This window comes from Streptopelia decaocto (assembly GCF_964273445.1).
Source record: "Streptopelia decaocto genome assembly, chromosome: 1".
Taxonomy (NCBI): Eukaryota; Metazoa; Chordata; class Aves; order Columbiformes; family Columbidae; genus Streptopelia; species Streptopelia decaocto.
Window position 1 is genome coordinate 203,469,026 of NC_138663.1, and position 13,617 is coordinate 203,482,642.

Consider the following 13,617-nt stretch of genomic DNA (forward strand, 5'->3'; position numbering starts at 1 on the left):
ACTCCTTCCGTATAGTTTTGCAAATATCTTTCAAAAATAAGAGGGTATTGATAAGAGAAATTCATAGAGAAACCTACTGGCACTTCGGATCTTACATCACATATTCAGAAAATATGGTTTGGTTAAGTTAAATTGATGCTGTTTTGCAACATATTAAATTAAAGAAATACACATTTTTCTGTGTATTAGCAACCCTTAACAAGGAGGGAAAAAAAACAGGATAAGCTCCAAGAGACTGACAACCCTACTTTGAAGGCAGCAAAAGCCAATGAATGTTATGACATGGCCTTACAAAAATTTAAGTCCTTGTACCAAACCAGATTTCTTTTGCAATGTCAAACATGGTTTGCTGGGAGCTTCATAATCTCGGTGAGAACAAACGAGGCTCATTTTGACCAACAGTGCAGAAGCCAGAAGGCTTAAAAAGTAAAGAGCCTTTGGGATGGTAACTACAGTGTCTCTACTGCTGTAAGATTCACATAAATCTGAGAAAACATCTTTCTTCACATATTAACATGACAGTAACAAAGTATTCAAGAAAAAAGCCTGGAAACCAGAGATGTTGGGGTAGTCTGTGAGAGCAGAACTTTTGAACCCCTGACAATAAAGACATCTTTGTGATGGGAAGGCACGAGGGCGAGGGGATCAGATGTCCACCAGCCCACTGCCATTCGGCTTTTAATGTGCCTGGGAATGATTAGGCCCTGGTACGGCCCCGAGCCGAGATCACAGGAAACAGTGTGCCCCGAGCAATTTTATCGCAATGAAAATTCATCTCAAGCGATTCACAGTACTTCTTTATAATCTAAAATGTTATCAGTTATGAAGTCTTCATGCATTTCATGTATTAAAAATGAAGTTGGCCCAAAATAGCAGAAGAAACATTATTGTGACAAATCTCAAAATTTGAAAATCAAACGTAGAATTTGGTAATTTCTAGAATAAATCTCCTTATATAGAAGAGATCATCTTTTAAATGAGCACTCTGACCCATGTCAGCTTTACAGCACACATAGGACTGATGTTTCCTAAGGTCTCATTCTAATAGCTCCAATATGCAAGTAAAATAAGAAAGTCCCTTCTCACAAAAACAATTAACAGTTACTGCTGTTAATAAAAAAGGTTCTTGTTTCCATGACTTGATTACACAGCTGAGTTTGCAGGGCTCTGCACTCTGCTGTGCCATGGCGGACAGGGAAGAAGGAAGAGGGCGAGGAACCCTGAGCTGGCAGTAATGTCACCTTAACCTTGTCCCCTCCCTCCCAAGGCTGAAATTCTTTCTTAAAATCAATGCAAGATAAAATTTCACAGTTGAAAAGAACCTACACACATATATATGCATATATGAATGCACGCATATATGCAAACGTGTAGTTTAAAGAGATAAGATTGTTTTAGAAATGTAACGTCAGTGACTACCGGATTCTATTGTCTATTATTTATCACTTAGTGCAACCCACAGATGCAAGAAATGAATGCTTGCACTATTTCTTCAGTTTTTTATAACATTTAAAAATTATTTCCTTTAATAGCATTATTCTAAAATATATTTACACCCCTCATACAACAAAGCAGCCCATGGTTTTGATTTCTATGAAAGAATACTCAGTTGAACAAGAACTGCCAAAACAAGCATTTTACTACAAAAATGTAGTAATTCCTTGTTTGGAACTCATAGTATTGGCGTTAGAAAGGTCCTTCCTATTCAGACCACACTGATGTTATCTTAAGAGTTGTTCACAGTATCACAGTATCACAGTATGTTTGGGATTGGAAGGGACCTCAAAAGATCATCTAGTCCAATCCCCCTGCTGGAGCAGGAACACCTAGGTGAGGTCGCACAGGAACATGTCCAGGCGGGTTTTGAACGTCTCCAGAGAAGGAGACTCCACAACCTCCCTGGGCAGCCTGTTCCAGTGCTCTGTCACCCTCACTGAGAAGAAGTTTCTTCTCAAATTTAAGTGGAACCTCTTGTGTTCCAGCTTGATCCCATTACCCCTTGTCTTATCATTGTTTGCCACTGAGAAGAGTCTGGCTCCATCCTCATGGCACTCACCCTTTATATATTTATAAACATTAATAAGGTCCCCCCTTAGTCTCCTCTTCTCCAAACTAAAGAGACCCAGCTCCCTCAGCCTTTCTTCATAAGGGAGGTGCTCCACTCCCTTCATCATCTTTGTTGCCCTGTGCTGGACCCTCTCCAGCAGTTCCCTGTCCTTCTTGAACTGAGGGGCCCAGAACTGGACACAATATTCCAGATGTGGTCTCACCAGGGCAGAGTAGAGGGGAAGGAGGACCTCTCTCGATCTACTAACCACCCCCCTTCTAATACACCCCAGGATGCCATTGGCCTTCCTGGCCACAAGGGCACAGTGCTGGCTCATGGTCATCCTGTTGTCCACCAGGACCCCCAGGTCCCTTTCCCCTACACTGCTCTCTAATATGTAATCTCCCAACCTATACTGGAACCTGGGGTTGTTCCTGCCCAGATGCAGGACTCTACACTTGTCCTTGTTAAATTTCATCAGGTTATTCCCTGCCCAGCTCTCCAGCCTGTCCAGGTCCCGCTGGATGGCAGCACAGCCCTCCGGCGTGTCAGCCACTCCTCCTAGCTTGGTGTCATCAGCAAACTTGCTGATAGTACACTCAATTCCCTCGTCCAAGTCGTTAATGAATATATTGAATAATATTGGCCCCAGCACTGACCCTTGGGGCACTCCACTAGATACTGGCCTCCAACTAGACTCCGCACCATTGACTACCACTCTCTGGCTTCTCTCCCTAAGCCAGTTTGCAACCCACCTCACTACTCTATTGTCTAGACCACACCTCCTCAACTTAGCTGTGAGGATGCTGTGGGAGACTGTGTCAAAGGCTTTACTGAAGTCAAGGTAGACAACATCCACCGCTCTGCCACCATCCATCCACCTTGTTACATTCTCATAAAAGGCTATGAGGTTGGTCAAGCATGACCTACCCTTGGTAAAGCCATGCTGACTGCCCCTAATAACCCTCTTATCCTTGATATGCCTTGAGATGGCACCAAGGACAAGCTGTTCCATTACTTTCCCAGGGACAGAGGTGAGGCTGACCGGTCTATAATTACCCGGGTCCTCCTTCTTGCCCTTTTTGAAGACTGGAGTGACATTTGCTTTCCTCCAATCCTCGGGCACCTCTCCCGTTTCCCAAGACTTGGCAAAGATGATGGAGAGCGGTCCAGCAATGACTTCAGCCAGCTCCCTCAGCACCCGCGGATGCATCCCATCTGGACCCATGGATTTATGAATGTCCAGACTATTTAATTGCTCCCTAACCCAGTCCTCATCGACTAAAGCAAACTCCTCCATTGACCTGGCTTCATCCGGGGTCTCAGGGGTACAGGGCTCCCCAGGACAGCCTCCGGCAGAGTAGACAGAGACAAAGAAGGCATTCAGTAATTCTGCCTTCTCTGTATCTTCTGCCACCAGGGCACCCACCCCATTCATCAGTGGGCCTACATTGCCTCTGGTGTTAGTTTTATCTGCTATGTATTTGAAAAAGTTCTTTTTGCTGTCCTTGACCCCTCTCGCCAGCTGTAATTCTAAGGAGGCCTTGGCTATCCTAGCTGCCTTCCTATATCCTCTAACAGCAGCCTTATATTCCTCCCAAGTGGCCAGCCCCTGCTTCCATGACCTGTAAACTCTCCTCTTCTGCTTGAGCATACCCAACAGCTCCCTATCCAGTGCTTATTTTAAAGCTTGAACCCAAGTCACACAGGTGGCACTTGGACCATGTCATCCTCCATCTGTTACAACTGCAGCCAGGCCGAGGATAAAGTCTGTGTAAGCACTGGAAGAAGTATTGCATGAGTAAGTGTTTCATATTGCTGTTTCCACTTTAATCTGTTTGCTTGTAAAAATATAAAATAAATCGCATTTTAAGGATCGTTACTAATCCCCTTGTTTAACTTTTAGCTAAAAATTTAATCACAAGTGTATCATTACTATGAATACAATATCCACAGATATTACTTTTTACAGATATCTGGGCTAAATTCATGAAGCTTTGCACTTCACATTATTTACCTTATAGAAAACACACAGCATGAAAATATATTATCAAATTTATTACACACAGCAAAGAAGACTCTTCACAACAAAATACACTTTCAAGCATGGGTATCTACTGCCAGGGCAATGCACATCATTACATTCATTACACCATAAGGCCATAAGCCATTTTAGGCTGAGAAGTATAATAATTATATTTTTTTATATCTATTTGTACTGCAAATTTGGTTGACAACAGTATTTTTATAGCTAAGGATGCTCCAGCCTCATTATGTATGAGGGGGCTGGTCTGACAACTCCCTTTAAGATGCACTTGTGCTGTATCTCCCAAAGAGAAAACACATGTATATGGGCGGGTATTTGTTTAACTTCACCCATTCTTCCATATGGATCATATAACTCCTAATTCTCAAAGGAACTAGGAGTCAGCACCAGAAATCGATATAAACTGCAGTTGGAGGTTGGTCATTAACTAACCTAGGAGGTGCTTAAAAGGCATATAAATGAGGCTCTTCGGGACATGGTTTAGCGCTAGATTTAGGTTACGGTTGGACTCGATGATCTTAATGGTCTGTTCCGACCAAAATGATTCTACGATTCTAACTAAATAGGCTGAGGAGGAGGGACAGGACAGGACGCCCCGTTTGGTCTCTGTTTTTTACAGCGCAGGATCCATCCGAGCCTCGGGCAGCTCTGGGAGGTGTCTCCTCAGGCACCCCAGCCAACCAAACCGCTTCTGGGAGCTGAACCTCTCAGAAACCGAAAAAGGCAGCCTGGAAATTCCTTTGCATACTTTGTTTCCCATGGCATTTCATGAACAAGGCTTTTTTGTAACTGGCAGGAGGAAAAAGGAAAAAACCACCAAATATCCTAAATTAATGACACACTACAGACTGAAGAGCAGTCCTTTCTTTGAAAGCTCTTCAAAACATCTCAGCTGTTGCAGGCATTATAAAATGGAACCCATCATAAAGCCTAAGCTCTTTTTTTGCTCTGACTCTCCTATGCAAGCCTTTCTCTTCTGTAAAATTATTTTTTCCTGTCTTTGCCATCACAAGACACTACATGAAGATTCTGAAAGTCCCACTGCTCTAAAGGTTCTCTAAACGCCTTAAGACTGCAGGCAGAAGAGCACAACCCATGGGCCATGGCCTTTGTCATCTTGAGTTCTGAGGCAGCAAGGGGTTTTCTCCTCATAGACTTCATGAACTCTAAAGACACATGTCTGAACTTTTCCACTTGGAAGCCCCAGCACTTTTTAGATGAAAAGAGATTAAGACCGTTTACAAATTCATGAAGATGTCAGAAGAATGAGTTAACATCCACACAGTTCAAGCATGGCTGGTATCAGCTCCAGCACTCTGGAATCATCCCTCTGCCATTATAACTCTGTTATCCATGTCAGTCTACATATTTCACAGTATTTTTCCATTAAAGGTTTCACCCTCTCTGTTTAACCTCCTTCTCCTCTATCTGATTTCTCGCACGGTGATTTTCACCACTGCTCTTAAGACCAGCAGGTCCAGGTGCTAGAAAATCACAGAAGCTGAAATGGATGGACAGGCAGAGATGTACTGAAGTGTAGGATGATCAACAAGACCAAGTGCAAGGTCCTGCACCTGGGCCAGGGCAACCCCCGCTATCAACACAGGCTGGGGATGAAGGGACTGAGAGCAGCCCTGAGGAGAAGGACTTGGGGGTGCTGGTGGATGAAAGATTGGACTGATCCGGCAATGTGCACTTGCAGCCCAGAAATCCAATTGTATCTTGGGCTGCATCACTAGGAGCGTGGCCAGCAGGTGGAGGGAGGTGATTCTGCCCCTCTGCTCCGCTCTGGTGAGACCCCACCTGGAGTCCTGTGTCCAGCTCTGGAGCCCTCAGTGCAGGAAAGACATGGACCTGTTGGAGAGGGGCCACAGGAGCCACAGAAATGATCAGAGGCTGGAACAGCTCTGCTGGGAGGACAGGCTGAGAGAGCTGGGGTGTTCAGCCTGGAGAAGAGAAGGCTCTGGGGAGACCTTATTGCAGCCTTTCAGAGCTTAAAAGGGGCCTGTAAGAAAGATGGGGACAGACTTTTTTTAGCAGAGCCTGTTGTGATAGGACAAGAGTTGATGGTTTTAAACTAAAGTAGGGAAGATCCAGGCCAGACATGAGGAAGAAATTTTTTAATATGAGACTGGTGAAACCCTGTCCCAGGTTGGCCAGAGAGGTGGTGGATGCCCCATCCCTGGAGACATCCCAGGCCAGGCTGGACGGGGCTCTGAGCAACCTGATCTGGGTGCAGATGTCCCTGCTCATGGCAGGGGTGGCACTGGATGAGCTTGGAAGGTCCCTTCCAACCCAAACTGTTCTACGATTCTATGATCTTAGGCTGCTACATGAAGACCAGAAGCAGCAGAAAAAGCTGGAGAAGCTCTCTAGATGGTGTCAGCTCCAGGTACCCTGGATGTACAGCTCTCAGCTGTGCCCATCACTGATTTTAAATCTTGTGACATTAATAAAATGCGCCCTAAGATGTCCGTACACAAGCAGAGCCATGGATTTGGTGTGATCACATCTGTTCATACCGTTTTTGGATCACTGGGGAACGAGCTAGAAGTGCAGAAAGGAATGAACTACACAGCTCCACCTCACACTCCACACCCAAACCAAAGCAACTGACAGAAATAACTAATTAGCATGGAAAAACGCATACCGAATCCTGAAAACTAATTATATTTCTGGGTTTGACTCCCTCCCATGAATGCTACCACACTTCCATCCAACCAGGAGCAAGGGAGGTGCTGAGAAGGTTCTTCAGGAACCTTTATGATCTATATCCCGCAGTTAAATAATTTTAGCACTATGTACCCGAATTTGATTAACTACTGTTGGCAGCACACTTTTCTAAACTCTCAATAGTGATTTTACAAACCATGTGCAAAACTTAAAAAAAAAAGGAGAAAAAAAAAAAAAAACAAAACTGTACAACCTCATTTTTCAATTTCTTCAATAATAAATGAAAGAAATTAAGAACTCTATATGCATAAAGGTTTCATGAGTCCCAAAGGGGACAGGCTGGAAGGAGAAGAAAAGGGATTTCCCATAGACATTCAATCTTATAAATTATAAATCCACCTGGTGATGACAGCTGGATTATAACGGATAGTTCTTCACACACCCTGTTTTGCATGTATAGAATAAATGTTTGCACATTATTCTGTTCAGCAGTGCAGACAGAATATTGTCATTCTTTTAATTTATTAATTTTAAACAAATAAGTATTTACACAATTTTTACCTTCTATTATTGAACAGTTTTACCCCCTCTTAAACATTAAATGCGGTTACGTTTTTAAGTCCGGCTACAAAAGCTGAACAGCACTTTTGCACATTTGGATTGCTGCCTCTGTAGCTTGGAATTTCCAATAAACAAGTTGTTCTGCTTTGATTTTCACTGCCAAGTTCGCACTTCTCAAACAGAATACAGTCAACTTTAGTTCATATTCAACTTTATTTTCTGGCTCCCTTTCTACTTACGCACTGTGCAAACATTTAGCAATTTCTTGGAACAGCTAAAAAAATGTTAATATGGCTCTTGATAATTATGTTTCTTGTGGAAAAATTAGTTTCGTTTGATTAATGTCACTCCTCATTTTCAGACTAAAGGAATTATAATTCCACAATGGAATTTAAGGAAAAGATCTTCCTTGAGTCAAAATATTTCCCCCCCGTGCATATCGCCTGATAAAAATATAAGAGAGGAAAAACATCTTTTTATTTCTCCTACTGTCTTCTTACACAAAAAGCCAACTCTGCACAATTCTTACATGTTTTATCTATCAATTACCTAGCTTAGAATTAACTGCATTTCCACTGAAGCCCACGGAATACATCAGAAATAGTGTCACAGGGCATCATCAAACGGAGGCACTTTCACCCAGTTCCTTTCTTGCTAACCACGGCCACAGCCTTTCACCACTCGTCTTGCTGCTTCTCCTCTGCTTCCCTCTAGTCCTTGAAATGGTCTAATTAATAAAAAATCAGAGGGAATACCTGAAGGAAAAAATGAAACTTCTTCTACCATGTCAGTGAGCTGAACTGGCTCAACATCAGATGGATCCAACACAGCAATTACTATTATCATTCACAGAGATGCCCGTAATCGTCCCTTTGCATTGCATGGTACAATTACAGAATGCAGAATGTCAGGGATTGGAAGGGACCTCGAAAGCGCATCCAGTCCAATCCCCCTGCCGGAGCAGGAACAGCCAGATGAGGTTACACAGGAAGGTGTCCAGGTGGGTTTCAATGTCTCCAGAGTAGGAGACTCCACAACCCCCCTGGGCAGCCTGTTCCAGGCTCTGTCACCTTCACTGAGAAGTTTCTTCTCAAATTTAAGTGGAACCTCTTGTGTTCCAATTTTTACCCATTACCCCTTACAGAATCAAATTAGTTACACTTTAAAAAAATGTATCATTTGATTTTTCCATAATTCACACCATTTATCAGGTAACTACAGCAATGGAGATTCAACAAACTCTCTGGGTGACCTGGTCATTGGAAACACAAAAAATTAAGCACCATTCACTGCGAAGACCTAAATACAGAATTTGGAAGAGTGGCACGTATTCTGTCACTAACGCTTCTGGAAATTGCTTTACACTCTTCTGTGGGAAAGAATGAAGAGCAGTACTTAAGAAGTATAAAGGATTCATATTCAGAAAAGCTAAAGGTACAGACAGTGGCAGGACAGGGAATCTCAGGTACATCTTCAGACACTGCTGCAAAGATACAGGACTTTGTTTCAAAAGAGACACAAAGGCAACTTCACCAGCATAAGGAACATTTTAGAGCACGGCTGGGATCCCAGGGTAGGTCCTGGTCTAGATCCCAGACCGAACGTTGTGTCTATTACACGAACTTTTCACAAAGTTGCCTAGGAATTGGATCAAAATCAGACTGCCATGAAAAACCACTGAGGTTTCCACGTTTCAAACCCTATATACTGTAGCATCCACCTCTGGCAATGCCCAGATTGGTTCTCATTTCCAGTGTCATGATTGACTATAGCATTTTTTCTTTAATTAAATCTAACCTAAGCATAAATTACACCACATAATATTGGAGACATCTAATGACCAATGTTCAAAACAATGTTGACGTGATATCAAACCACACAAAGGAGGAAACAAATACTCACCATCAACAGAATCATGTATGAGCAGCGCAATATTAAAATACATTCATCCTCTTTATTAATCCATGTATTAACACTTCATATGCTACCTGAAGTTACTGATTTCTTGAAAGGAACAAACAAAGGATAAAGAAACCTCTCCACAGCTACCCAAAGATCAACTTCATATGAATTTCATTAGACTCTACAACTTTTAATAGAGAAAATCCAGTGAAAAATTGCCTGGCTAAAATGACACTCCTGTGAGTCACTTCTAAAATAAGGCTAAATTATAACTCAGGCAAAGAGAAAAACAGAGTGTTTTCTGAAGAAAACTTAATATCCCACTGGGCAGGATTTAAGATCTTGTTCTCCTTTAAAAAAAACTGTAACGTAGGTATGCGAGTTATATATAGCCCAGCCCTCTTCACTTAGCTCAAGACAATATGTCTCCCAGGAATTTATAAAGCATTACGTTAATAACACATTATACCACATGTTAAAAGAACAAACAAAAAAAATATACATATAGCCTTACTTCTCCGTGTCTTAAAGGTGTAATAGCTCCTCTTGCTACTGCCATTCGGAACAACGTTTCTGCCGCCTGCACAAAAAAAAACACACGCAAATCAGTTATTGAAAAAACAAACCATCCAGCGCATTAAGATCTGTTTCAACTTCTATAGTTTGTTCTTCAGCGTCAGCACCTTTAGCGCCCGTTTACAACTGAATCACTTCAGTACGTTATTTAGAAGAGCCTGCACAGGTGAGGTTGAGGTTTGTAGTGAGGTGTGAGGTCTGTGGAGGATTTTGGGCTCAGTAACGACCTAAACGAGACGCGCGGCCCTGACACGGGACTCTCCATTCGGGTCAGAGACGCTCAGCCCCGTGTCATGGTTGTCAGGTAAAAGTGAGATACTAAGGGAAAAAATAGCTTTGTGGTATTTTACAACTCATTAAACTAACTCATTTTTTAAATTGTTGTTTAATATTATACACTTAACAAACAAGTATTGGAAAACAAGGGTATGATGCAACTCGTATCTTTTAACTGTTAATAACAGCGACATTACAAAACACAACATATTCCTGTGGCAAATGACAGGGAACATAACTCTGGGGAAATCTTTAATTAGGTTGCATTCCTTCCTGTGTTAGTTTTCTCATCCCTTCTTTAATCCAGTGGGACAACTAGCACATACTTTGACGTAAACACAGATTACCGACTCTTAATACCGGCTATAACACAACAAACACATAGGTTCTGTGCAACATTTCTTTCTACAAGCTGGCTGCAAAAAGACATGAAAAATAAACCACTGGTTACATAAAAACATGGATTGGCACATCAGAGTGCACAAGAACAGATTTGTTTTAAAAACTTGTTTCCATAACAAGTATTGAAGCCAGTTTCAATTTCATCTGCAACGAAACGTGTTTTTAATATCTGGTTCTAATAAAATACTCTGACATTTAAGGATCTATGTTAAAAAGTAATTAACAGGCTGTTTGAAAAGTTTTGAAAGTTTATAAACAAAAGTAGCTTGCAGTAGCTGATTATTTTTCTAAATAGTGATTTAAAAACTAAGCAGCTCAATGCTTACATGACTGTAGGACTTGCTGGGTTCACGCTACGTTCTCTTAAGATAGCTGTATCTCAACAAATGTAATATCAAAGACATCGCTTGAGATTAATTCCTCAGGTCTTCCTAGACACTGATTAAGTGGGTGTCCTGGTTTTGTTAAAAAACAAGTTTCTCTTTTAGTGAATTTGCCTGTCAGCTAAAGCTTCATATTAGCTGCATTTTCCTGGAGAACCAGACACATGTTCTGGTAAACATAGCAATGGAATGTGAGGTTATCGATAAGGACAGATTCACATCTCTTGAGGGGGGCAACAAGAAACAGGTGACCAGGAAACTGACCAACTGTGTATAACATTCCATTCACGTGAATACTTTATATAAAGTGGGAGATCACGAGGATCTCGTCCCTTTTCCCTTTTGCTTATGGCCAACATTAGGAGAGGACCTTGCTAGTCGTCCCTGAGAACTGAGGCCTAGTGAGAGACTGAATCCAGCTCTGGTTGGCTGCAGAGTGCAGTCCAGGACTTCAGGTGCCGGCTTTGCAGTTGCTGAGACTTTCAAGATTGGTTTTGTATATTTTGTATTATTTTCTCTATTCTTATTAGTAGCATTAGTAAAACATTGTTAATTTTTCCAACTCTCTTTTCTCTGTCCTTCTTTCCCTCCCGATCGCCTGTCCTGAGTGGGAAGCAGGGAGAGAGGAGCAAAAGGAAGAAAGTGGGGGGGAGAGGGGGTTAACAATACATCTGCCAGGGTTTTATTGTCACCCCGCAATCTAAACCCTCGACAGTGGGGTTCACCCTTTTCTAAATGATTACCTGCAAAAAAGAATTCTATAAAGGGCTTTTAATTGCCTTGTGTTTCCACCCCCTCACGCCTCATCTGTAAACGAACGTGTGAGCTCCAGAACACCAGACTGCAAAACGTATTAACTTCATTTACACCCGCCACGACGCAGGACAATGCCCCAGTGCGATTCTTCTTCTCAAACCCTTCTTCTTGGAGAGATGAAGAGCGAACCTCATGCAACCTTTTGTATTCCCCAAAATTGGTTTCTTTCACCAACATTTTTAAGGATGTTTCAAGCGAATCGAGCACTCTGTCACTACAGCTAAGCTGCTTTTGTTTCTTTTGAAAACCGCTGGTGCGTGTGACTTTCTTTTCACGCCTGCTAGTAAAATATCCATCTTAATACACTTGTAGTCGCATCGTTAATGCCAGATGTCATTCGGAAACAAGGGACAACCACAGCAACAGCCGAGCCAGCCCCAGAGGTGTCCTCCCGCGGGCGCCACTCTTCATGTGCCGGCTGCCGCTAAGAAGATTAGCCCTAAAATCACCGATTCCCACCCAAACTGCAGGGGGATGAGGCCACCGACAGCCCTTCATGTCCTGACAATGACGAGGCTGGAGAAAGAGCTAATGGCTTTTTAGGTATGTGAAATGCAAGAAGATGCTTGAAGAAGTCCGTCTTTCAAAAGAGTTATTAGATCCAGGCTTAGTTTTTGTGTAATGTTTAAGGTGAAGGGAACATTAGCAGGAAACATTTCAAGTTTGTTCCACTTCTACAAAGAAAACTAAGTGTGAACAACGTGCTGAGATTCAAATAAGGTAATTTCTCAAATGGAAGAAGAACAATATGAAACCATTCAGAAATCAACACCTTCACAAAACTACAACATCACACAGACTAATGATAAAGGTGTTAGGGCCAGGAAAATCAGGCCAGTCTTTAAATCTGAATTTATCTGTAACACTCTGGTTTGGACAAACCTCACACTGCCTTTAATTTCCGCCCCGCAAACAGAACCATTTGGCAAAGACCCCTTGGAGCAGGTTGCCCAGGGCTTCTTCAGGCACCTTTTCAGCATCTCTAAGGATGGAAATCCCACAACCTCTCTGATAGACCTGCTCCAGTGTTTCACAACAACATTTTCAGTGCCGACTCCACAAAAAATGCAATTTACAGCTGACCTGTAAATCCTCCCTGTTTCCCAAAGAAGCACAGCCCAGTTCCCCTAATCGTCCATAAGTGGTAGAAATGACAGAATCATTTTGGCTGGAAAAGACTTTTAAGACCATTGAGTCCAACTGCGGCTGCAGCCCATCCTTCCTTCTGCACTTTCTAGCTGGGATGAGCCAACACCGAAATCCCCCAATTCAAGCTGTACAGGTCAAATACGGAAGAATAAGCGTGGAGGTGGAGAACTTTAAAAATACGAAATTACCAAAAAACTGCAATTTTTTCAAATGTTAAAGATGAACTCCACAATACTTAGTGCTCTCTAAAGAACAGAGGTGAAAAACATTGTCTGAAAGGAGAATACCACTACGGCAATGAAACAATAACAATATACTCACATATCTCGTATACTTTCTGAAATTCTCTGTGTAATAGTGTCTTGCTGATAGTAAAAGGATTTTTACAAAACATCAAATCTACTTTCAATTAAAAAAAACAGTTTATTGAACACATCTTGCCTGGTATGTTCTTGGGTTTTAATTTCAAATCTACCAAAGTTACTAGTACAGTAACAGTCAATATTCATGTTGCATAATATTGTCATACCACTTGTTCCAACATTGATTAAGTTTAAATCCGTTGAACGCAGATGTCATAACTTAAAATACTTTTTTAAAAGTATTAAGTATATTGAAATGGGAATTTTGTTTATTTAATCTGATTAAATCTGATAAGCAACAAGACTGGTGAAGGGACTTGAACACAAGACCTATGGGGAGAGGCTGAGGGAGCTGGGGTTGTTCAGTCTGGAGAAGAGGAGGCTTAGAGGTGAGCTCAGCACTCTCTAGAACTACCTGAAGGG

General features: G+C 42.0%; 1 protein-coding gene across 1 annotated transcript in view; it reads right to left on the reverse strand.

The window, feature by feature from the left end:
• TMEM135 (transmembrane protein 135) overlaps nucleotides 1–13,617 on the reverse strand; it is a 188,939-nt gene that overhangs the window by 100,001 nt on the left and 75,321 nt on the right. The window contains exon 5 of the mRNA XM_082043345.1: nucleotides 9,745–9,810. Coding sequence (XP_081899471.1) covers nucleotides 9,745–9,810 — 66 coding nt within the window. The remainder of the gene's footprint in view (nucleotides 1–9,744; nucleotides 9,811–13,617) is intronic.